At 45.0% G+C, this 26781-nt stretch overlaps 1 protein-coding gene across 10 annotated transcripts in view; it reads left to right on the top strand.

Moving 5' to 3' along the window:
* Reep1 (receptor accessory protein 1) overlaps nt 1-26781 on the top strand; it is a 116638-nt gene that overhangs the window by 62851 nt on the left and 27006 nt on the right. For all 10 annotated transcript variants that reach the window (XR_005503256.2, XM_063286282.1, XM_039107814.2 and 7 more), the window contains 2 exons: nt 15504-15624; nt 23499-23612. Coding sequence is in view for 9 of the 10 variants with exons in the window: in XM_063286282.1 (XP_063142352.1) it covers nt 15504-15624; nt 23499-23612 (235 nt within the window). In the remaining variant the exon portion in view is untranslated. The remainder of the gene's footprint in view (nt 1-15503; nt 15625-23498; nt 23613-26781) is intronic.

Consider the following 26781-nt stretch of genomic DNA (forward strand, 5'->3'; position numbering starts at 1 on the left):
TTTACCTGGAGGTGGAGAACAGTGGGAAAGGACCTCAACCTTTCCTCAGATCACAGGAGCAGGACCAATGCTGGGATGTTAATTGGAGTGTTTTTGGTAAATTGTTCCACAACGTTATTCAAGTCTTTGATGCAATCCCTAAGAGCCCGTGTTGTATAAGGCGCTCAGGAAGTAGCTTCGACTCCAAGCAGAGTTCCTCCACACATAGCGTTGGTAAAGTATCCACGTGTCAAAGAAGGAAAGAAATGGGCTAGGGATTTAGCTCAGTGGTAGAGCGCTTACCTAGGAAGCGCAAGGCCCTGGGTTCGGTCCCCAGCTCCGAAAAAAAGAACCAAAAAAAAAAAAAAAAAAAAAAAAAAGAAGGAAAGAAATGATATAGAGGAGAGCGCCTGCATGGCTCGGAGCACTCCTGTGTGTGCCAAGCCTGTGGCTCAGGAGTAGAGCACCAGCGCCGTGTGCATGAGGTCCTGGGCACGGCCCGGCACTGCAAGACAAACGAAGCGTGCAGTTAAAATACCATGTTTCCTCCTAACCCATGTGCTCTTCCCATAAACACTGTTCACACTTGTACGTCCTCTAAAACATTTGTGGCTGTCAGGCATGGTGGAACACACTTTTAATGGCAGCACTCTTGAGGCAAAGGCAGGAGGATCTGAGTTCGAAGCCGTCCTGGCTTCCAGAACAGGCAGGACTACATAGGCAGACCCTGTCTCAAAAAGCCAAAACTAAAAACAAAATTGTTGGTATGTTAATACACACACGTTTAGAGACGTTTTTATTTTTAAAATGTATTGTTCTGTGTGTAGGTATGCATGCGTGTGCTGCCTGTGATGTGTATGTGGTACGTGTGAGCACGTGTGCCGTGGCAGAGAATAGCTCTGTGGGGTCAGCTCTCTCCTTCCGTCTTATGTGTGCTCTGGGCATCAGCTCAGGTCGACAGCCTTTGTGCAGTAAGCACTTTTACCCACTGAGCCACCTCCCATGTTCTTCCTTTTTTATGGTAACTTTTTTTTTTTAAGATATCTCGATGTACCCTAGACTGGTCTTTACCACTCAAACCCTCTCACTCTGGTTCCTAAGAGCCGGAATTACAGGTGTGTGGTACTTATAGTTTTCATTTTCTCCTTTTAATAATAATATTGGACATACCAGTTCTGTTGCTTATTGGATTCATTTTAGAAATACTTTCGTATGAGCAGAAATGAAGCTACTTGTTTTCCAGTGGTCACACAGTATTTCGTGGTCTAGGTGAAGCGTAACTTATCTAGTTAGCGTCCTTTTTTAAAAAAGGTTTAAAGATCTGTTTTATTTCTAACTGAAGGTAGGTCTCTGAGGAGAGGGTATGGACGTATGAGGAGGGTTCTGAGGAGGCCAGAAGTGGACATCAGATCCCGAGGCGGTCAAGAGTGGCCTAGCAAGGGTGCGGGAAACCACATCTGGGTCCTCTGAAGAGCAGTTTGCACTCTTAACTCCTGAGCCATCCCGTCAGTCCAAATAATGTCCTGTGGGTGGACATTAAGATCTTTGGCTTTTTTACCTATAAACAATACACTTGCTAGACACACATCTTTAATCTCAACCCTTGGGAGGTAGAGGCAAGATCAAGAGTTTGAGACCAGCCCAGGCTACATGAAATTTTGTCTTAATTCTCTACTCCCAAATGAAATTAGTACATCTATTTTTAGCAATGGTGCAATTAAAAACATTATCGATATACAGCTTTCTCTCAAAGACGGTGAATAACAGTACATAGTCTCCTGTTCATATTTAAGGGAGTTAACAGATGTTTTCATTTATCCTAAAAGGGCCAATTTGAACTTATATACCTCACCCCCACAGCGTCATAGGCCCAAAGTCAGACCTGGACAGTGTATCTTTGAATTACATTTTAGATCGTTGGCCTTAATTCTTTTAGAACATAGCTGCCCAGTATTTCTTCTGAAGGAGCCATGTCTCAGCCATAGCTGGAATCTGGATTGATGGCTCGATGTGCTTGCACCCTGCTGTCTTGTTTCATACTGTGACACAGGATGGACTGGGCCTCCGTGAGTAGACACAGACCCTGCTATGCCATCCCTTACCTTCCTCAGAACAGACACTGTCACAAGGAATCTGACCCCTTTGTACAGCTTACACAAGAAGCCTCTGTGTCACCTGTAGAGATGAGAGTGTGGGTCCCGGGCCAGCAAAGAGTGGGAAGTCCATTAAATAGTGTTTCCTACTCCTTGAGTCATCCAGTCATGGGTTCTTAAGGCTCCCACTGTCTACTGCTGTGTTCTGTCCTGCTGTCCTTGCTCCTTCTCATGATTACCAGGGAACTATAGTGTTAGTCTCAGGAGCTCTTTCCTGACATATTGACATGTGAACCTTGCTACTTTTGCTGAGTGGAAATCCTGTCTAATGGTGACTGCTCCTGTCTAGTTGCTGGACTACCCACTGACCATGGTAGTTTTCGTTTCCTACCTAGTAAGTACTCAACCACTATTTTTTTTTTTTGAGCGAATATTTTTTTTCAGTTTTTTTTTTTTTTTTTTTTTTTGAGACAGGGTCTCAGCCCTGGCTGTCCTTGAACTCACTCTGTAGACCATGATGGCCTTGAACTCACAGAAATCCACCTGCCTCTGCCTCCCAAGTGCTGGGATTAAAGACACTACTGCCACGCCTAGCCCTGTCGATTTGATTTTTATTTGGTAAGGTATTAACATGATAAATTATCACAGCTCACGCCCCTCAAAGGCACACACGGTTCTTTTTCTGCTATTTCTACACGCTAGGAGCTGGGGCGGGGTGAACCGAGTTCTCTGCTCAGACCCTCACAAGTCCAGGGTCACAGTATGGGGCAGCCGGGGCTCAGTTTGAAGGCTCTGAGGAGACTCCAGCTTCTCAGTCTCTCAGATTGTTGCCTGCATTTTATTTGTGGTGGTTGTGGGACCATGGCTCTGTTTTCTTAACATGCACCCCTCCCTTCTTCAAGCTCACAATGGCATCTTGATCCTTCTCAGCCTTCAGATTCTGTCTTCTACTTCCAACAGAAGATCTGTGTTTATAACATGTATTTAGATAGGCCCACCCCAATAATCCAGATAATCTCCCCATCTTTAAGTCTGCTTTGAACAACCTTCGTTATATCTTTTTGCCATACAAAGTACATATTCGGGGAGAAAACACCAGGAGGAGAAGGTCATGGACAAAACCTTGACTATAGTGGGAATGTATTTGGCACCTGTATGTCTGGAGTATTGTAAAGGGTGGGTAGAACCCCCACCTTCCCTGTTTGTCAAGTGGAGGCCTTGCCTGTCCCCTCCTTTGGCCCTCTTAGTTGGTGGCATCTAGGAATTTATGGGTGGGAAGTGAGGGTCTCTTGCTGTTCTGGAGGCCTCAGCTCTGCAGAGAAGGGATCTCTAGGTTTCTTTCTCGGTGTCTCTGTGTCTCTGTGTCTCTGTCTCTGTCTCTCTGTCTCTGTCTCTCTGTCTCTGTCTCTCTGTCTCTGTCTCTCTGTGTGTGTGTGTGTGTGTGTGTGTGTGTGTGTGTGTGTGTGTGTGTGTGTGTTCTGTCTTGGTGGAAGCAGAAGCCAAGTAGTCACAGAGTAGGTAGGATGAAGATGTGAAGATTTGCTCAGCTCCTTGTAGAGGTGATTTCATCGCATCCTTTTAAAAAGTGGTTTATGCACATGGCAAAATAAAATTGAAACTGCACACTGAAAATTAAGTACAGGGACTGTGGGTGTGGTTCATTGGCAGAGCATTTGCCAAGCATTTGTGCAGTCCTGGGTTCAGTTCCAACACCACCAAAGAAAAACTGGGAGGGGGAGGGGGAGGGAGGGAGGAGGAAGGGAGAGAGGGAGGAGGAAGTGAGGGAGGGAAGAGCGAAGAAGGAGGAAAGAAGCAGAAGAGAGGAGAGGAAAGAAAAAATCTATCTGTGGAATGGGGGTACAGCCTCAGTGGAAGAATGCACACTTAGTTTATGTGACACCCTAGATTCAATCACTAGCAACCCTCCCTCAAAATAACGAGTCTTTCCTCTCCTCCAGATTAAACATTGTCTACTTACGGTTATCACTATGAAAAGTCACCCATGTTTTCTTCTAGAAACACTGTACAGCTGATTGCATGTATTTGGATGGTTTTGTCCTATGTCCAGTGCTCTCATGGAAGCCAGACATCTCTCCAGAGATCATGGAGACCACAGTTACCCATGTCCTTTGAGGCCTTGCATACACTTTAGAGACGATTGAGGAAGTGGGGGCATTTCTCTTCAGATACATACTAGGGGTCATGGTTCTCCAAAGGCATCTTAGCATGCAGCCCTTTCTATCCCTGGGCTGGTGGCTAGGATGTTAGGATGGGCCGGAAGCAGACGATTAGCCGAGATTGTGTTGGCGAAGCCAGCTGATTTGAGTAGCTCAGTGTGAAGGATCCTGTGAGACATGGCTAGGGCCCCGTTCTGCATGTGATCGGTTATTCTGGAGGCATCAGCAGCACAGGCTTTTTGTTTGTTTGTTTGTTTGGTTGGTTGGTTGGTTGGTTGGTTTTTATATATAAAGAACCAGATAGGAAATATTTTGAGCTCTGAAACCCGAATACCCTTTATTACAGCTACTCAGCTGAGCCATGGTAGCACAAAAGCAGCATAGATAATACCTAAATAAGTGGGCAGCCAGATTCTAATAAATCTTCACTCATAAAAACAGGTGGCCAGCTTCGGCCCACGAACCATGGGTTATTGGAGGTCTTGAATCTATTCTAGCAAACATCAGAGACTCGACTCCCTTAAGAATGACTCATAAAGGCTGGAGAGATGGCTCAGAGGTTAAGAGCACTGCCTGCTCTTCCAGAGGTCCTGAGTTCAATTCCCAGCAACCACATGGTGGCTCACGGGCCACCATGGGATCTGATGCTCTCTTCTGTTGTGTTAGAAGACAGCCAAAGTGTACTCATATACATAAAAAAATCTAAAAAAAAAAGATAAAAAGAATAACTCATAAATGGGAAGAAAAGAAAGTTCTGAGGAGGGAGCAGAGAGCACTTCAGAGAAAACCCCAAGGCCCTCCCACTGAAGCTGAGGGACTCCAGACACTGCCAGTTGCCCTCCCTCTGCTGACTGAGCCATGCTATAGACCTTCTCGGTTTCAAATTTCCCTCTCCTGTGACCTAGATATGACTTGGCACTAGTACTTAGTACTTCATTAGTAGAACTTAGTGTGGTGCTCTAGAGACCGGTTAGTATAAACTGGACCACCATAGGTCTGTCCCTCTCTGTATAGAATGAAGAAAGTGGGGCGTCTCTACAGAGCTCTTACCATGAGTGTTTATAGAGCCCGCAGTGTGCAGAGTCTGTCCAAGCACCGTGTGCAGCCTTCGAGAAGGACACCCAGTCAGGGTATTTCCCAACCCACAGACATGCAGGTGCTGATACCCCCATCTCATTTGTTTTGTCCCTGCCTGAAGTGGGTGGCCTTTGCCTCTTGACCCGTTCCCTAAGATTGAGTCTCACATTCCTTTAAGGTAGTGTGCATGCCCATCCCCCTCCACACACATTAGTCTCTGCCTTTCATTTCTTTTTTTTTCTTTTTTTTTAATTTAGAGAATACTTTATTAGTTTTTGTAATCAAACCCACGTATATAAGACCTTACATATTTAATACAGTGTGTTACCCCTGTACAAATGGAAAAAACTTAAGTTCAACATTTCTAGACCAATATGGCTGTTAATTTCTGTACAGTGCCAACTCAACACAGTAAACGGGGATACTTTTTTCGAAAGTTGACAGCACAGGTAAAGTTTCAAAAAATTCAAATTATATATCTGTATATATATATTTATATTTATATAAAAAGACCAATAATAGCAGTGTGTTATGCATCAACAGCAGCAACAGCTTTTCCAGGTTCTGCAGTCATCTGAACAAAACTGTAGAGACATCCAGCACACTCCATTAAAAAAAAAAAAAAAAGTAAAAAAACAAAACCCGAGAAAACAGCACAGTTCTGTTACTCTTGTGGTACCTGGCACCATTTTTTTTTTTAAATTAGCTTCTCAATCATCATCTGGAAAGAAAACATTCTGAGCAACATCATTAAAAACAGCTCTGATAAAGCACGGTCACTACTACGTATCATAAAGCAGGTACAAGCTATTTTACATCCACAGAGGTATGATACAGTACTGTCCTACATCTATAATACTAGAGGATACAATTTAAAAGGCATTATTTGAGACTTGATTCTACTTTTCCAGCAGAGGGCCCAAAGGATGGTGTGACACAGCTTTGTAAAGAAACATACTCTAGACAGGATTTCCTTTCACTAGTGGAATACTTCTAAGGATTCATTCTCTCCATGAATGTCAGCTAAAACCGTTATTAAAAAAATGAAATATCCCTAGAACAAAACCGTATACCACCGGATTCACATGAAGATGACCTAGTGGAGACAAGCTGGACCTCACCTTACCAACAAGCTATCAAATCTGTTATGTTTAAACAGTGAGACCTCCAAGGAAGGAGATGCCAAGTAGTGCTTCAAAGCTTCGGACCACAATCAAACACAGCATCCTTTTCAACAGAAGCAGAAGCTCATCTGAATATGCTCATGGATGCTGACATCAACATTTAATCATCTCCTCACTCATCCAGGAAGAGGGGGAGATCAGTTACTACTGTACTTTATTGTGTTCAACCAAATCACCATGTTACAAAAATAGCAAGCTGCCATAATAAAAAATAAGGCTCCTCTATCCAGCACCAGATAGCATCATTTTACTTTCAAGCCTAGAAATTGCACACTTGTATATAAACCAATCGAAGATGAGGATTGAGAGTTCATCTTGGTGGATTTTTCCTTTGATGAATATGAAGTGTCCTTCCTTATCTTTTTTGATGACTTTTAATTGAAAATTGATTTTATTTGATATTAGAATGGCTACTCCAGCTTGCTTCTTCTGACCATTTGCTTGGAAAGTTGTTTTCCAGCCTTTCACTCTGAGGTAGTGTCTGTCTTTGTCTCTGAGGTGTGTTTCCTGTAGGCAGCAGAATGCAGGGTCCTCATTGCGTATCCAGTTTGTTAATCTATGTCTTTTTATTGGGGAGTTGAGGCCATTGATGTTGAGAGATATTAAGGAATAGTGATTATTGCTTCCTGTTATATTCATATTTGGATGTGAGGTTATGTTTGTGTGCTTTCATTCTCTTTGTTTTGTTGCCAAGACGATTAGTTTCTTGCTTCTTCTAGGGTATAGCTTGCCTCCTTATGTTGGGCTTTACCATTTATTATCCTTTGTAGTGCTGGATTTGTAGAAAGATATTGTGTAAATTTGGTTTTGTCATGGAATATCTTGGTTTCTCCATCTATGTTAATTGAGAGTTTTGCAGGATACAGTAACCTGGGCTGGCATTTGTGTTCTCTTAGGGTCTGTATGACATCTGTCCAGGATCTTCTGGCCTTCATAGTTTCTGGCGAAGTCTGGTGTGATTCTGATAGGTCTGCCTTTATATGTTACTTGACCTTTTTCCCTTACTGCTTTTAATATTCTTTCTTTATTTTGTGCGTTTGGTGTTTTGACAATTATGTGACGGGAGGTGTTTCTTTTCTGGTCCAATCTATTTGGAGTTCTGTAGGCTTCTTGTATGCCTATGGGTATCTCTTTTTTTAGGTTAGGGAAGTTTTCTTCTATGATTTTGTTGAAGATATTTACTGGTCCTTTGAGCTGGGAGTCTTCACTCTCTTCTATACCTATTATCCTTAGGTTTGATCTTCTCATTGAGTCCTGGATTTCCTGTATGTTTTGGACCAGTAGCTTTTTCCGCTTTACATTATCTTTGACAGTTGAGTCAATGATTTCTATGGAATCTTCTGCTCCCGAGATTCTCTCTTCCATCTCTTGTATTCTGTTGGTGAAGCTTGTATCTACAGCTCCTTGTCTTTTCTTTTGATTTTCTATGTCCAGGGTTGTTTCCATGTGTTCTTTCTTGATTGCTTCTATTTCCATTTTTAATTCCTTCAACTGTTTGATTGTGTTTTCCTGAAATTCTTTCAGGGATTTTTGCGATTCCTCTCTGTAGGCTTCTACTTGTTCTCTAAGGGAGTTCTTTATGTCTTTCTTGAAGTCCTCCAGCATCATGATCAAATATGATTTTGAAACTAGATCTTGCTTTTCTGGTGTGTTTGGATATTCCGTGTTTGCTTTGGTGGGAGAATTGGGCTCCGATGATGCCATGTAGTCTTGGTTTCTGTTGCTTGGGTTCCTGCGCTTGCCTCTCGCCATCAGATTATCTCTAGTGTTACTTTGTTCTGCTATTTCTGACCGTGGCTAGACTGTCCTATAAGCCTGTGTGTCAGGAGTGCTGTAGACCTGTTTTCCTGTTTTCTTTCAGCCAGTTATGGGGACAGAGTGTTCTGCTTTCGGGCGTGTAGTTTTTCCTCTCTACAAGTCTTCAGCTGTTCCTGTGGGCCTGTGTCTTGAGTTCACCAGGCAGGTTTCTTGCAGGGGAAAAGTTGGTCCTACCTGTGGTTCCAAGGCTCAAGTTTGCTTGTGGGGTACTGCCTAAGTCCTCTCCGCGGCGGCAGCAACTGGGAAGATCTGTGCCGCTCTTTCCGGGAGCCTCCGTGCACCAGGGTTCCAGATGACGTTTGGTGTTTTCCTCTGGCGTCTGGATGTGCACAGAGTGCAGTCTCTTCTGGTTTCCCAGGCCTGTCTGCCTCTCTGAAGGTTTAGCTCTCCCTCCCACGGGATTTGGGTGCAGAGAACTGTTTATCCGGTCTGTTTCCTTCAGGTTCCGGTGGTGTCTCAGGCGCAGGGATCCTGCCGCCCCTGGGCCCTCCCCTACGGGAACCCAGAGGCCTTATACAGTTGCCTCTTGGGTCAGGGATGTGGGCAGGGGTGGGCAGTGTTGGTGGTCTCCTCCGCTCTGCAGCCTCAGGAGCGCCCACCTGATCAGGCGGTGAGGTCTCTCTCCCACGGGGTTTGGGAGCAGAGAGCTGCTGCGGGCCGGGATCCGCGGGTGTGGGACCCTGCCTTTCATTTCTTCACCACGGCCTTTCCTTATCCTCCCACTCATTCATGCTTTTAAGTGTAGGACCTCGAGAACAGCTCCTGGCCTCTTCTCTGTGATAGCCCAGGGGAAGCCAGCTTCTCAGGGAGCCCTCTCCGGTGGCTGGGAGAATCCATTCTATTCTCACTAGAAACTTCAACTTCCTCCCCTCTAAAACTTAAGGCTCACTCAGTCTGAGGCCCTTTCCTCACTGATTCCCATCAGAGGATAATTTTTGAATGCTCCTTAGAGTTTTGTTTTTAACATATGATGGGTGGGGTAATACCAAAGACATAGCAAGGAAAACTCAGGAAAGGGTGAGCGACAAGAATAAACTGGGTCTGCACTAATACCCTTGTGCCCACCAGGACTGTGTGCACACTTCCACTGTACTATGTGGCCGTGCTACAGGCTCACCCATTTATCTCAGCTCTCTCCTCAGGGCAAGGACTTGTCTAGCCTATTGTCCTAGTTGGCTTTGTCAACTTGACACAGTTTAAGAGTCATCTGAGAGGAAAGCATAGATTGAGGAATTGCCTAGATCATTCAGGGGCATGTAGGCATGTCAGTAGGGGGTTCTGGTGATGGGGCTTAACTGCTGTAGGACAGCTTGACCCAGTGTGGCAACACACCTTTTGGCAGATGGTCCTGGGCCGTATAAGAGAGGTAGCTGAACATGAGCCTGTGAGGGAACAAGTCAGCAAGGAGCAGTTTTCCAGGTTTCCACTTCAAGTTCCTGTCCTGACTTCCTTCAGTGACCAAGTACGAGTGTAGAGCAAATGATCCCTTCCCTCCCATAAGCTGCTTTAATCAGAAAAGGACTGAACTAAAAACATCTCGCCTGCTCTGCATATGCCTTTCAGTCTGCACCTTTACAGTAGAATTTTCTCAGTGGAACAAACACATGAATGCACATGGATGAATGAACGAATCATCAATCAATCAACCAGTCAGCAAAAAAAAAAAAAAAAATACCTCAGGAAATAAAAAGGGCAGAGCAAAACAGGAAGAGCACTGTTCGTAAAGTCTTGAGATTCCAATTTTATATCAAGAGGACACTCAAGAAGGTCAAGCAGGAGCTTCCTTCTCAGTGACCGTGGAGATGAAACTGAGCTCTAAAATCAGGGAACTTTACAGGCAGAGCTCAGTCGAGAAGGATGTGTGGGCTGGGAGTAAGGAAATGGAACCAGGACAGGGTTAGTCCTGGGACAACGGGGAGGGCTGGATTTCCATTCATGTGCACCATGTGTAGAGGTAGATAGGGACTGTTCATTCTTCCTTAGCCATAAAACAGCTTGTTTCTGTCTGTAAATATCCTGTCCTTGAGTAGTGGGCTTATCTCTGGAGGTTTTGCACTCCCACACCAGCATCCCATGCCTCTTCAGTGTCCTGGACATGTGATGAGGATGGGTTGCCGTGGGCTAGGAGGACACATGGGAGACTGGGAGGGCAGAGAACCCACAGGCATCATTGTCTTCTAAGGACACTTTAAAAGCCCAGGGACTTGCCTTTTGTTTCACTCTCTCATCTAATTTATTTTCACAGACTTCTTGATGATCTCATTCTAATTGACTTTAAAAGCACCCTGGTTTTGAGCCTAAGATTTTGGGGGACACTGAGTAGTTGAAGAAGCATATATACTAGTCAATCATTCACTTTTAATTTTAATATATATTTAAGAATATGTATATATGAGAGTATGTATTCCAGAATGGCTTAAACTTTCTATGTAACTGAGGATGACCTTGAACTTATCTTCCTGCCTCCACCTCCTGATTGCTGGGTTGACAGGTGTACAGTACCATGCCCAATTTATTCTGTGCTGGGATGAAGGAACTCATGCATGCTAAGTAAGCACTCTACCAACCAAGTTGCATCCCTAGTCCTTAATTTTGTTTGGAGACAAGGTTTTGGTGGACAGCCCAGGATGGCCTCAAACTCATGATCCTTCTGCCCCAGTATTGTGAGTGCTAGGACTTATAGGCAATAGTCACCAGGCCCACTACACTACCCATGACTATCCCATGCCTTTCAAGGGGTAACAGGTTAAGGGCTGAAGCCCTGAAAGTACATCTGCCTCTTAGCCCTAGGCCGAAGTCCTCAGAAGAGTTAAAAGGGCTGTAATGGCTTCCTTTTTAGTGCTCTGGATTCTGATGTCATCTTTCTCCACCCCCAGTTCCCCCCAAAAAAGCTCATTCTGCATTAGCTCTTCTACAACCCATTGATTTCCCTATGCTTGGGTATCATCAAAGCAGGCCCGAAGCCCATAGTGGTGGTACTCACCCTTAATCCCAATCCTCAGAAGGTAGAGGAAGGCAGATCTCTGTGAGTTTGAAGCCAGCCTAATCTACATAATGAGGCCTTGTGTCAAAGAAAGGAAGGAAGGAAGAAGAAAGAGGAAGAGAGGCAAAGAAAAAGAAAAAGACAAACCAGACCCCATCACCAGGATAGACATGATTGCATAATAGTGACCTCCCCTACAGTCTAGAGCTACTTGGTATCAGGTTGGGGACGGTGCTCAAAAGGCAGAGCTTCTGGCCACACCAAACACTGTCACCTGAATTATCACTAAACTATGCTCTGTTGGTCTGACAAGCAAAGGCCCAGGGAATGAACTAAAAGGTTGGGGGAGAGGAAAAATTTTTGTTGTTGCTTTTAAAGATATTGTTGTAAGTATATTTGTGTGTGAGTATATGCATGTGTACATTTATTATAGGCATATGTGGGTCCAAGGAGACCAGAAGAGGGTGTCAGAGTCCCCAGAGATGGAGGTGTAAGCAACTGTGGTCTTCCAGCATCGGTGCTGGGAGTCAAACTCTGGCCCTCTAGGCAGCAAGAGCCTTCTTTTCAGCTTCTTGCAGAAGCTTTTAAAAGTTGCACTGGTGTGGGTGGGTGGATTATGCTAGGAAGATTCTAAAGAACAAGTGATCTATAGCAAATGGTTCAGAGAATCAAGGTAGGCTGGGCAGTCCAGAGGGGCCCCTGGGAGAGTCAAATAAGCACATACATTTCCTAAATGCTAATCCTGTAGTCTGAGACAGAGGCTCCTAGTTGGCTGTGCAGTGAGAATGTGATTACGCAGATCTAAATGACAGTTTCCTACTATCTACAAAGTGCACACAGATAATCCATTCCTGAGAACCCAGACCATAGCCTCATTTGGATGCATCCGAAAAGAAGCATATGCAGGGCAGTTTGCTGGAAGCTTGGCTTTTGATGGACGGAGGTTGTCATCAATCCCTTTAACCGGGAGATACTTAGACATCTATAGGAAGCCATGAAAGAGGCTGAAGCTTTCCATGTTCTGGTATGAGATGGTTCCCCAATGTATACTATTGATTCTGTGCAGATTAGGGAAAGCAAGGTGTAGGGGATATATTGAACAGAGAACGCCACCAACAGGCAATTCAGGGAATCACAGGTAGGGACCCACCGGACTGACTAGGCCTAGCCCCTAGGAACAGATTAAGAGTCTAGAGGGCCTGGGTTAGAGGGAAACACTGTTGTACACTTTCAGATCTTTTAGCATTTCTGAACTATGCACATGCATGCCCTACTTTTTAAAAACATCTTTTACACAGTAGCTAGAAGAACCCCAGTGTGATGGCTGTCCTTAGAACTATCTGTGTATCTTAGGCTGGTTTCTGAGCTTGCTGGAGTCAGTCGCTTTCCCCTTGGACTGGCAAATAATTTGTTTTCAAAACAAAAGTTTCTCCATTATTAATGAGCACTGTGAACCACTCTGGGGGTGGGGGTGGGGTAGGGGTGGACCAATCACGTCTCTCCTCTTTTAGCAGCAGTCTTTTGTGGCTGTGAAAGATGAAACAACTTTGCTCAGGAAGAACCCCCAGTTACTGGAGAACATTCAGGAACCCCAGTTACTGGAGAACATTCAGAAAGAACCTGCCAGAGCCAGAAAGCAGAGGGGCTTTGGTGAGGTGCACTGCTGGCTAGGGAAGGGGGGCTGTATGAGTTTGAAAGGGCTCTGAAATAACTTGCTAGGGGTTGCTTTTAATTGTAGCTCCCTTTATCTGGGAAGAGTGCCTGTGAAAGACTTAGTTTTTGGTCCCTCAGACTAGCATAAGAGACCTTCTTATCTATCGCATCTTATTTTAAGTAAGGATGCCTGGGATTTGTTTTAAGAAGATGTGGTCAGACTTGAGAACCTGAAAGTGGGTGACAGGAGGGAGATGTCTCTCTAGATCACAGATCCCTAGTAACAGAAAGTGTAGCACCACACAAGGCCACTAGGGGAGGTACCAGATCTTTTCCTTACTCACCAGCCCTCTCTCATTTCTAGGGTTGGGAGGGTGCTAGAGAGATGGCTCATCAATTCAGATGCTTGCTCCTCTTGCAGAGGACTAGAATTAGGTTCCCAGCATTCATGTTGGATGGCTCACAAGCTCCCATAACTGTAGCTTCAGAGGGATCTGACGCTCTCTTCTGGCCACCATAGTTACTGCACTCACATACAGAAACCTACATGCAGACATACATACACACAATTTAAAAGTAAAATATTAGAAAATAAGCAAGAAAGTTCAGGAGAACCGTTGCTTGTGCTGGGAAATTCTTTCTTGGCTAGATCTAGGAATTGGGCCTCCCTGGTGAGGACACTTCCTCCAGGGTCAACAAAGTCTCACGATGCTGTAATGCAATTGTCCGGGTTATTCATAGCACCATCTAGAGACTGGGGAGGTGGGGCTGAAATCTGGTCAAACTCTGCTTAGCACACCATGGCCCCACTGATCTGCATCCACTTGAGGGGCTTGGATTTTCCTTTTTTTTTTTTTAAAGACTTGATGAAGAGTAGAAGAGGCCCTCTAGGACCCTTGTCTCAGGTTGATATTATTTTATCAGTCAATCAATAGCAGATTCGAGGACATCAGAGACTATCTCCCCTCCCTTCCCTTTCCCTTCCCTTCCCCCTCTCTCTCCTCCTCTCTTCATACCTCTATCCTCTTTCTCTGTTTCTGAAGGTGTGTGTGTGTTTGTGTGTGTGTGTGTTTGTGTGTGTGTGTTTGTGTGTGTGTGTGCCTGTTTGTGTGTGTGTTTGTGTGTGTATGCATGTTTGTGTGTGTATGTTTGTGTGTGCCTGTTTGTGTGTGTTTGTGTGTGTGTTTGTGTGTTTGTGTGTGTTTGTGTGTGTTTGTGTGTTTGTGTGTGTGTGTTTGTGTGTGTTTGTGTGTGTTTGTGTGTGTTTGTGTGTTTGTGTGAGTGTTTGTATGTGAGTGTTTGTGTGTGTGTTTGTGTGTGTGTTTGTGTGTGTGTGTTTGTGTGTGTTTGTGTGTGTGTGTTTGTGTGTGTGTGTTTGTGTGTGTGTGTGTGTTTGTGTGTGTATGTGTGTGTGTGAGTGCGTGTGTGTCTCTGAAGGTACACATCCATGTATTTATATACCAGAAAACAGCGTCAGATGTGGTTCCTGAGGCACATCTACTTTTTTTTTCTTTTGGGACAGGGTCTCAATGGCCTGTGACTTGAGTAGGGTAAACTGGCTGACCTGTATCCCGGGGACACACCTGTCTCTGCCCCTACACTGCCAGGATTACATGTGCGTGCTGCACCGTCTGGCTTTTCCTTTCTCTGTGGCTTCTGTGGATCACACTCAGCTTGTCACCCTTGCAAAGCAAGCGTTTTACCCGACCTCACCACCTCTTCAGCCCGAGCTGCCAGAATCTTGTCTTTTTCTGGAAGCTCCAAGATTGCAGGGAGTCTTTGCCACTCCCCCAACTCCCGCCTTATATAAGATGGCCCAGATAGGTGCATCCAGGCCAGTGTTTGTGGGACAGATGAATGAATGGGCCTAAGGGTGTGTAGGAGTCCAGCATGTGCTATCCCACACTCCTCTTTCTTTTGGCACACACAAAAGAGATTAAGATCTCTGTGCCTGCCATTGAGTAGAGGAAGCAGGATTCTCCTTCTTGGTAGGAGTTGATCTCCTCCTCTCCCTGCCTTTATTGACATAAGAAAGAGTGGTGCTTAGTCATTGTGGAAACCCTGCTAGCTTCACCCTGCTGTAATTCCCCTGGCCTCTGTGTCTCCTGGCTGTAAATAGTGAAGGATGAATGATTATTGCCCAGACACAAACTTGATCTTCTGAGCCCACAAGCTGCAGCCGGATCAACCTGCTGACCCCTGTTAGCATAGCCTTACAGAAACTGTCAGCTGCTGCCAGGCAAGGCCAGGGTGTAACTGCTGGAGTGAGCCTGCCTTCCTGCTTTTCTTGAGAAACAGAATCAAAACAAAACACGAGTTGGCTATGACGGAGAGGTCTTGGGTGTGTAGATGTGCATGTGTGTGCACATGACTTCCTCAGGTGGAGGATAAGGAATCTGGGAACATGTCGTATGTGTATGCGATGGGAGGCGCCCACACCAGCCCGTCTTTTTTTTTTTTTTTCTTTCTTTCTTTTTTTTATGGGCTTTAAACAGTGCTGCTGAGAACCTAATGGAAGCATATTTTCTTATATTTCCAGGTTTCCATTCTATTATGAACTAAAAATAGCATTTGTAGCCTGGCTGCTGTCTCCCTATACAAAAGGATCCAGCCTCCTGTACAGGAAGTTTGTTCATCCCACACTGTCCTCAAAAGAAAAGGTAATTGATGCAGCTTCTAGCGAGGGAAAAATCAAAGTCCTGTGTAGAAAGGATTGTTTTGTTGCAGGAGACCCCTTGTGGTTCTTTTTTACTTCAACAGGTAAGTTGTTTCCTTTAATAGTGATATAGATAGATAGATAGATAGATAGATAGATAGATAGATAGATAGATAGATAGATAGAATCTTCTGTAGTGAGAATTCTGTACTTTTAGTTTCTTTAAAAAAAAAAACACAGAAATAGGTCTGGAGTGATGGCTTAGTGGTTAAGAGCACTGACTGCTCTTCCAGAGGTCCTGAGTTCAAATCCCAGCAACCATAACCATCTGTAATGGGATCCAATGCCATTCTGGTGTGTTTGAACAGCTACAGTGTACTCAAAAAAATTAAACAAACAAACTAACATCAACATTATGAGAATGTGTTTCCGTTCTAATCCCAGGTTTGGGGTATGGGGCTGCTTCAGACTGCCTGTAGCATTTGGCTGGGGCTCTAGCAGAGGCATGGTTTTGTCAGCACAGATTGTGCCTTTGGAATCCTGGGAAGTTTGCAGAGGGTCCAAGAGGTGGGGTTGGCAGCTGTTGGGCATTCGGGGATTGTTTGGTGTTTGTTAGTAGTCTGCTCAAAGAAGAAACAAAAGAAATAAGACTGGAGATCTCTATTTGTCTCTCCACTTTCTCTTTCTTTCTCTCCTATCTAGCAGTAGGGGGTGAAACTGGAGTGGGGGGGCGGGATTAAGAGTGGGAAAAAGAAAAACCCACAAAGTAGCAAAGAACAGCTACAGTCTCATTCTCTCTCCCCTCTGCCCCCTCTCCTTCTCCTCTCTCCCTCTCTTCCCTCCCTCTCCTCCCCTCATTTATCCTGTATGGTTGCATGCATGCCATATGTGAAGATCAGAGGACAACTTGCAGGGAGAGCAATGGTTCTCTCCTTCCATGTATACATGTATATCATAAGAACTGAACTCAGGTTCTAAGGCTTGACACATATCTTTATCTACTGCTCTCTCTCTCTCTCTCTCTCTCTCTCTCTCTCTCTCTCTCTCTCTCTCTCTCTCTCTCTGAGATGGGATCTTGTTCTGTAGCCCAGGCTATCCCTGAATATCTCAGGTTGACCTCCAACTCATCCCTATCCTCCTGCCTCAGCCTCCCATGTACTAGGGTTAAGGCTTACATCTCTGCACTCAACTTCAATGCCTTTTTAAAAACTCCCTGGTTATAGTGCCCTTAATTCTAGCGCTCAGGAGGCAGAGGCAGGTGGATTCCTGTGAGTTCCAGGCCAGACAAGGCTAAACAGGGAAACCGTATCTCAACACACCCCAAAACTTATTTCTGTAAGTTTCTATTTGTTTTCATTTCACTTTCATTATTATAATTACATGTATTCATGGAGTACAGCATGATTTCATTCATATAACGTGTGCTGATTAAAACACTATTAGTACACAGTACTTGTACATATTTATGAGGTACAATGTGATATTTCAGCATTCGTACAATATATGCTGATCAAATCAGGGCCATTAGCAGGTCTCGCCCCTTATTGCTTTGTCTCTGGAAACTTTCAAGTCCTTCCTCCCCCCCCCCTTTCTGTTTCCTGCCCCTCCCCCCATTGTGAGCTCCAGTCATCCTGCAGTGCTTCAGAACAGTAGTGCTCATTTCTTCTGTCTGTAGCACTCCTACTTTCTATGTCCCTGCTCCCTCTCCTCTTGAACTCTGCATCTAGACTGACTATCTTAACATCCACATAGGAAAGAAAACATGGTATCTGTACTTATTTCACGTTACCCAGAATGCTCCATTTTGGTTCATTTTGCTTAGAAGGGTTATCATTCTGTCTTATTTTGAGTCAAATGAGTAATTTTCCATTATCATTTGCTCATCCACTGATGGGCATCTGGATTAGTTCCATGTCTTAGTGTCATGAATAGTACAGCAATATCTGATTTGTTCAAAATCTGCAGTTTTCTCAATACACGCAGGGAAAAGCATCTGATAGAATCCAGTCTTCCTTGGACTGGAGACACAGCTCAGCAGTTAAGAGCACTTCTTGCTCTTGCAGAGGACCCGGGTTCTTCCCGTCCGTCACTCAAGCAATAGCTTATAATCATCTGTAATTCCAGCTCCAGAGAATCCTACATCCTTCTCTGACCTCTGCAGGCACCATACACACATACATAAATAGTGTTCACACATACAGGCAGACAAAACACTCAGACACCTGGACAGAAAATAAATCTAAAAATAAAGTATTTTTAGAAGAACTCAATATTCATGACAACGTCCAAGGCACATGCATCAACATGACAAAAATCATGTGTGACAAGCCACTGCCGGCTGGGAGAAGCTTTTGACTTTGCTTTTATGTCTCAGCAAAGACCAGTGTGTCCGCCCTCACTGCTCTTACTCCGCACAGCATTGGAGAGTCTCTCCATGGCAGTCAGGCAAGAGAAAGAGCAGTCATGCACACAACAGGAAGAGAGGAAGCCATACCACTCCTGTGTACACATGATCTGATCCTATGTGTAGGAAAACCCAAGGGTTCCACAAAAAGACTATTAAAACTGACAGATGATGGGGTTGGGGATTTAGCTCAGTGGTAGAGCGCTTGCCTAGCAAGACAAGGCCCTGGGTTCGGTCCCCAACTCCGAAAAAAAGAAAAGAAAAAAAAAACTGACAGATGAGTTCAGCAGTCAAAAGATTAAAAGAAATCAAGGTATAAAATCAGTAACTTTGAGGCTGGAGGGATGGCTCCATCGGTAAACTGTCTGCTGTGCTGTGTGAGGGCCTGAGTTCTGACCATGAACACACACATGGAAAAGCAGTCTTGGCAGTAGGTGTCTATAACCCCAGAATGGAAACAGGAGGAACAGTTCTAGGTCCCCTGGAACTCCCTGCACAGGTAATCTAGCCACACCAGTGAGTTCCAAGTTCAGTGAAGACTCTGTCTTAAAAAGAAAGAAAGTAGGGGCTGGGGATTTAGCTCAGTGGTAGAGCGCTTACCTAGGAAGTGCAAGGCCCTGGGTTCGGTCCCCAGCTCCGAAAAAAAGAACCAAAAAAAAAAAAAAAAAAGAAAGTGGAGAAAGAGACATGGCTCCCACATTCATGTCATGCACACTTACACGCAAAAACATGTGAATGCACACACACACACACACACACACACACACAGAGTCATTAATAACATTTCTTCTTTATTGTCCTAAAGATTGAGCCCCACGTCTCATGAATGCTAGGCAAATGTTCTACCACTGACCTATGCCCCACCCCATAGATCAGTCAATTCTTAATACACCAATGACAGTATTGCTGACAAGGAAATAGGAAAATAATCTCTTTGTTTTTATTTTTAAAAAAGTGTATATTTAGCCAGGCAGTGGTGGTGCACGCCTTTAATCCCAGCACTTGGGAGGCAGAGGCAGGCAGATTTCTGAGTTCGAGGCTAGCCTGGTCTATAGAGTGAGTTCCAGGACAGCCAGGGCTACACAGAGGAGCGGTGTCTCTGGAAAAAAGTGTATATTTGCACATGTCTAGATATAGTGGCTGGTCAATGTGGCATATATATATATATATATGGCTAAGGCAAAACCATTATAAGTTTGAGCCACAAAATAAGATCCTGTCTCAAAAAAAAGTGGTAAAATTATATAAAAATGCTATTTATCGTTGATAAAACTTTTCACAAACTGAAAAAAAAGAGAAAAAGATTAGTAATTTACCTCCCCAAAGACTACATACCTCCAGCTCCACTCCTCAGAAGGAAGAAGCAGGTGGATTGCCTGACACAAGTCGAAGGCCAACAAGAATGGTCTTAAATAGTGAGTCTCAGGCCGTCCAGGAACATCCAGGCCCTCATCTCAAAAATAAATTAATTAACTATCAAAACAACCTTTTTTTAAAAAATCACACTTAGCCCCTGTCATTCTGCAGAGAAAGTCTCTACATGTACTATTTACCACTTTATAGAGACTCTTTCTTTCAATGGTTGTCAAATTTAAGCTGGGAACAGTGGTACACATACATGCAGTCCCAGACCTTTGTATGAACAAGAGAAGAAAATTTACAGAGCCCAGGACTTCAAGACCAGTGCACCCGGCATAAGAGAAGCTGGTCTTGGACTGAAGAAGAGTTGGCTCGATGATTCAGAGCACTGACTGCTCTCCCAGAGGTTCTGAGTTCAATTCCCAGCAACCACATGGTGGCTCACAGCCATCTGTATTGGGATCTGATTCCTTCTTCTGGTGTGCATGAGGACAGAGCACTCAGATATATAAAATAAATAAAAGAAAAGCCCATCTCTGAGACAGATAAACAAAAACTTGACATAGAGGAGTGGGGAGGCAGCTCAGCTAGTGGAATGCTTGCCCATTGCACGAAGCCCAGGGTTTAATATCCAGTACTGTCTAAACCAGGCATGGTGGTACATACTTGCAATCCCAGCGCTTAGAAGGTGGAAGCAGAAGTTCAAAGGTCATCCCGAGCTACATGGTGTCTTCCAGACCAGCTTGAGTGACTTGAAATCCTGTCTCTAAGTAAATAAATACATTCTTAATAGAAATAAAATATTTGCATTCAAGAAGATGGTTCAGTGTTGTGCCAGCATGAGGACTGTGTTCGTGTAGACAGGCAAGGTGGAGTGTCGGGAGGGCTGGAAGACACAGACAGATGCCAGGGGCTCAACATCAGCTAGTCTAGCCAAAATGGTGAACTCCGGGCTCAGCAAGAGACCTTGTCTCAAAAACTAAGGTAGAAGGCCAGTTAAATGGTGCATAGGATACATGTGCTTGCCACCAAACTTGACAATCTGAGTTTGAGCCCCAGAACCCAGATGGGAGAGAAAGAGAACCAACTCTTGCAGGTGGTACTCAAGCACCATGACCTATAGACCCATGCACACACACGTATAACATTTACACACACATGCGCATGAACACACACACACATACCACTAAATAACTGTCAATTTACAATATTTTCTTTAATAGAGAGCAATAGAGGGAGACACCCAATGCGCATGCATGCGTGCACACACCCCACATGCTACATAAATGAATAGGAATGAACATCCTAGCAAAGAGTTATTTGTATTTTGAGATCATAAACATTGCCTGCAATCCATATCTTGCATGACCTAATGTCCCACAGTGACAGAACGGTTTCCTTCTACTAAATGTTGAGATCATTCCGATGTTCTTCTTGTTATAGGTAATTCTGCACTGAGCAGTACCACACATAGGGTTCATTCAGATCCTTCTTTGGTCTTTCTGAATTCCCAAGAGTCGGATTACTGGGCTAAATGATTCTAACAGTGTATAATTCATTAATTACATTGTTTTCTAACCTAATTGTGTAGTAAAATTCTTTAAGATAAAATAGGTACCTGTTACATTTTGAATGTGAGCTCCCTGGCCCCTAGTCTCTTGGGTTTGAAGAGCTTGAGGTACTGTGTTGGGAGACTGTGAAATCTTTTGGACATGGTGCCTAAGGGGCAAATGTGGGTTGTGGGGCAGGAATCAGGTTTATATCTGCCTGCTCCTGGTCCTCGTACACTGAGACCTCTGTGTCCTGGTGGTGCCATGTGAGAAACAGTGCCACATGTTCCTGCCACTATGACTTTGAGCAGCTCCCTCCACTGTATCTTGCTCACAATAGTGGACCATACCAACCATCTCAAAACACCAAGGGGGGAAAACCCTCTCCTTCCTGGAGTTTGTCAGCAATTCTCTCACAGCACGGAGAAATGAACAAACACAGAGTCCTGCAGTTAGCTCCCCCTGGTATACTAATGTCTGTGCTTTCTGAAGTTCAATGCTATGGACTTCCTGTATGGGAGGGCTCTGGGGAAGAGAGCAATTGGGCAGCTGTGGCCAGCCCTGAACAGCTCCTTGGGAACCAAGCCCACAGCATCCCCCATCTCAGAAAGGTGGGATTAGAGCTCTAGATACCTCTTACTTGGTTACCAAATCCCCTTCTCATCTCCTCCCCAAATGTTGTCTTCCTTGAAGCTGTATCCTGTCCATTGGAGAGAAAGTGGTGTCTCTTAAGACCTGCCAAGAATCACTCCCTTAGTCTGCTGGATCACAGAGCCTGGGCCCTCCCGGGGAGGCTGTGAAGAGGGATAGCAGCTGGGGCTGCCTGAGCACCACCCCCCAACCCCTCTGACCTCCAACCTCAGAGCAAAGGAAACTCACTATGGAGCAGAGCTTCAAACAAGACTGATGCCACATACCTTACTGAACTGTAAAATGAACCACTGTGGCTACCATACACACACTTTCCCAGAACAATGAAAGATACAAAACAAAGAAATAAACAGAACACAGTAGAGTTGATCCAGAACCAAGCTAAATTGGCAGCATTGCACTTGGCTTTGGTCAGGAGACCTCGGTACTGTCTTCCACCTTGCTTTTCCCTTGCTGTGTGGCACTGGAAGAGTTTCTTTTATTTCAGCATCTGTTATAATTAAGTCCCTTTTCCACCAAAATAGTGCCTGTTTCTTTCCGTATCCAATTCTTCTGTCATCCGCAGACATTGGCCAGTGTCTCAGGTAGCAGAGTGAGGGGATTGCAAGGCTTCCATCACCTGTCTTGAAGATGATGGAGGCTGTCACGTGTGGTAGCCAAGGTGCTCACCTTGTTAACCCTTGTCATGCACCCCAAGTGAAGCGCTATCATTGCTGTCCCTTTCTAGAAAACTGTTAAGAGGTCTGGGGAGATATATTACCAGAATTTCCAACCCCAATAAACCCATATAAAAACATGCAATCCAGTTGTTATAGTTATAAGCTATAAGTCTTGATTGGGCAGATCTAACACTATAGTCACTTATTCCTCAGCTATAAGATCCCTCACTTCTTGTTGCTTCTCTTGGTCTTGTGGTTCTGCTCTATCAAGGGTTCCTCCTCCTCCTCTTCCTCTTCCTCCTCCTCCTCCTCCTCCTCCTCCTCCTCCTCCTCCTCCTCCTCCTTCCCCCTCCTCCTCCTCCTCTTCTTTCTCTCTCTCTCTCTCTCTCTCTCTCTCTCTCTCTCTCTCTCTCTCTCTCTCTCTCTCTCCTTCCCCTCTTGTCCTCTTCCCCTCTCTACCTGCCCCAACTCTCAAAGATCTCCTATCCCACCTTTCCCCTCTACTGCCCAACCATAGGCTCTAGCCTCTATTGACCAGTTAGAATGGTGAGAAGGTTCCCATGATGTCACCTGCAGAATTAACATCAGAATACAAACAGCACTGGGACAATCCACAACAAGATGGCTCAGCAGTGAAGATCACTGACTGCTGTTCCAGAGGACCTGGGTTCTGTCTTTAGCACTCAGGGGTGGCTTCACAACCACCTGTAACTATAGGTCCAGGGAATCTCACTCCTTCTTTGATATCCACAGGCATTGCATGCACATGGTGCACATACATATATGCAGACAAAACACTGTTACACATAAAATAAATCTTAAAAAAATAGAACAAAACCAAACAAACTAACCCCCCCCCCAAGTTTGCCACCAATTAGCTGAGGTCTGAGTTTGAAGCTTTGTTCCTGGTATTTGGTCATGCTGGATGCTGTCTGTCTTGTGGAGCAGCTTTCGGGGGAAAGGCAGGATTGTCTGCATCCCTGGGACTTAGAGGAACTTTAGAGATAACCCAGGCCTTGGGTCAGTGAGTTACTGTGTGCTTACTTATTCAGAATTTCCCTTTACACTTGGCCCTATCTAACCATCTTTCTCCACCCTCCTGTCTATGAACATATATTCAAAGTGTCTATGATGTTCAAGCCGGTGAGAGTCAGCCATCAGGCGGGCTGCCAAGTCCAGCATTTGGGAGGAGAGGGTGGGAAGATATGTTTTTTGAACTTGCCAGCTCAGTGTGCCTCTGCTTCTCCTCCGACAGGAAATCGATGACTGCCTGGTCCAAGCAAAAGATCGAAGTTATGATGCCCTCGTGCACTTTGGGAAGCGAGGCTTGAATGTGGCGGCCACCGCAGCTGTGATGGCTGCCTCCAAGGTACAGTACCATGTTGGGTCCTGACTACCATGGCTGGCAGACGTCTCAGTACCCCTACTTGCCTCTGGCTGCCACCTATGTAGATTGCACAGGATAGGATATGGGCCAACCACCACTCTTTCTATTTATCTTTGAAAGTCCCTTTAAAGGTATGATGGGGAAAGAAAGATGGTGACTTTTGCCTCCAGAGCATTCTCCTCCATATACATGCAAATGTGCATATGTGCATACATGATACATGTGATAGCAGGACTTTCCCAGAGTCCGTGAAACTCCATGTGGATCATAGGTTAAAAACCTTTAACCTGGGTTGGAGAGATGGCTCAGCAGTTAGGATCGCATGCCGCTCTTGAGGAAGACTCAGGTTTGGTCCCCACAGTCAGGTGGCTCACGACTGCCTGTATCACCAGCTCCAGGGGGATTTGTGCCTTCTTCAGACCTCAGTGGGCACTTGCGCTCATGTGCACAGATCCTCACACAGACATGCACATTATTAAAAATGAAATTAATATTGAGGGGAAAATAATCTACCTGAAACTGAGGTATGAGAGAAGAAATAGGGAAAGGGGGAGGGAGAGGATATCTTTATTCTGTTTCCCAGGGTGCACTAGTAGAATCATCTAAACCCAAAATGGGCAGGTAGAGAGATCACCCATGTTCACATGGTTCATTACATCCTGAGAAGGGATGCAGGGTCTTAGAGTGTGTAGAGCATGATGTTGATGTTGATGGTGATGGTGATGGTGATGATGATGATATGATGGTGGTGGTGGTGATGATATGATGATGATGATGATGATGATGATGATGATGACGACGACGACGACGACGACGACGACGACGACGACGACGACAATGTTGATGATGGTGATGATGATATGATGATGGTGGTGGTGGTGGTGGTGATGATGGTGGTGATGTTTATAACAGACATAATAAAGTGGAGAAGGTTCAAAAATGCAGGACCGGTGGACAATTGTGATGTAGTCATTACTTCTTTCCCATTTTCATCAGGCCTCTAGCGGGGAAAGGTTCTCTTATATCTCTTCCTAGTTTCTTCTCACATGAGACTTTATCTTTGTGTGGATTGCTATGCCCACAGACCTGAACAAGTGAAATAGTCAGACATCTTCTCTTGAAGTAAATTCATCAGTGTTCTCTTTCCTGGGATGCAGGCACAGGCTGGAGGTCTCTGGTAAATCCACTGGCTGAGAGGTGATCTAGCAAAGGAGAGGTGATAAGTCCTGAAGGGTTATACCAGGGTTTGGGGTCACGTGTGGTAGAGCTATGGGTGGATGTGGGACAGACTGATGGAGGCAGACCTTGGTGCTCCTGTGTTGTGAGTAGGTGGTAGGATGTAGCGCTCTCAAGATGATCCAAGATGGCTTCCCTGTGCAGGGAAATAAGGAAGGGTGTGGTGAGAGTGTTTGCTAGAGAGAGCACATGAGCTGGGTGCTTTTTTCAGAAGTATTGGCACCTTTAATCCCAGCACTCGGGAGGCAGAGGCAGGTGGATCACTGTGAGTTCAAGGTCAGCCTGGTTGTTTTACATATCAAGTTCCAGGACAGTCAGGGGTACATGGTGAGAACCTATCTCAAACAATAACATTTTTTCCCTTTTAAAAGGAAAGCCCCTTTTGTCTGAAGTGGAAGAGTACTACAGAGGCTAGGGGAAGGGGAAAAGAAACAGAAGAAAGGATTCTGGTTAAGTCAAGGCACAGAGCTGTGTGACTCCAGTATCCACAGGACCCCTGGCCGCCTTGGTGTAATAGGAACTACCATAGTGATAGATCCCAGAGAGCATCTTTGGAAGGGAAACTCTGCCTGGGAACCTGAACTCCATTGTGGTTTACAAACAGCAGTGAATCCCAGGAACCTTCCATTTGGAACGCAAACCTCTTGGGTTCAAAGTTGTAAATGAAAGAAAAGAGAACAGTCTGCCAAGCCCAAAAGTCATTGAGCCAACCTTGCAACACAGAGTGACAGGATCTGCCTCTTGGTCCCTCTCTCTAGTCTTCTCTACAATGACCTGATGCTCGAGGCCACCACTTAGTCTCTCTGCAGTCAGAGTGCATGTGCCACCTTTGTCAGCACAGGCTCCTCAGCCCTGAGGCATCAGTGACTTCCAGAGACTCACCCTCTTCCAGGTCGGTCTCCAGCTGGGGCCTCCAGAGCCTCAGTGCCATCCTGGCTACTCATCCCCTCACTCTGCTACCAAGAAGGCCCATGAACCCAAGGCTCCTCCAGCAAGGCGTCTCACCTCAGCTAAAAACCGGAGTATTCCCAGATGGTCTGGAACTTGCCTCAGGAAATAGTTTCTTGTTAGTTCCTTTAGGCTCATGTGGGAAAGGACTTTCACTTTCTGTCTAATGCTTTTAAATAAGAACCTTTTCCTGCTTTGTGGGAGCCTTGCTTTTTCTTACTAAATACAAATGTCTAGGAAGAGAGAACACATCTTCTCCTCCAAAAATAATGTCCTCTATTTTTTGAAACAATATGTGCTTTAAAGTAATAATAATAAAACCCGAAACTCCAGTCAGGCCCAGGTCTGCAGCATGGTTTCCATAGCAACCATAGATAGCACCCAGCAGTGTCAGAGGCTGACTCACTAGTGGGTCCAAATCTGGCTTTCATGCCTGAACCACCTTGGAGGCTTTGAGTTTGGGGTTTTAGTACTGCTGCCTCGGAGCAGGCCTGTGAATCTCTTTTCTTAATTAGTTCCCCAGATGATTTTAAACATGCACCCTTGGATAGGTCACTGCCTAAGGTCCCATCCAGAGTAGAAAGCATGGGTGACTGAGGTTAAAACAGCTTATCCCTGTGCTTTTCCTATGATGGAAACATAACACCTTAGAACATTAACCTTGAAGATGAGAAGAGCCGTGTGTGTGTTTGTATAAGTATGGTGTGTGTATCTTTGTGGTGTGTGTGTAGGTGTGTGTGTATATGTTTGTAGCATGTGTGTGTGTGAGCGTGTTTGTGTTTGTGTCCCTGTGTGCAGACCAAGACATCATTGTACAACATGAGTTTGTGCCACAGTGGGACTGCAAATTCTTCTCCCAGGTTATGTGACCAAGGAGCCGGTCCTCTTTCCTTGTAGAGCTCTTTTGTCCATCTTTCCATGGCTCCCTAGATGCTACAGAGCTACCAATGGAGGAATGAAAGCTCTT

This window comes from Rattus norvegicus, chromosome 4 (genome assembly GCF_036323735.1).
Source record: "Rattus norvegicus strain BN/NHsdMcwi chromosome 4, GRCr8, whole genome shotgun sequence".
NCBI classification, from domain to species: Eukaryota; Metazoa; Chordata; class Mammalia; order Rodentia; family Muridae; genus Rattus; species Rattus norvegicus.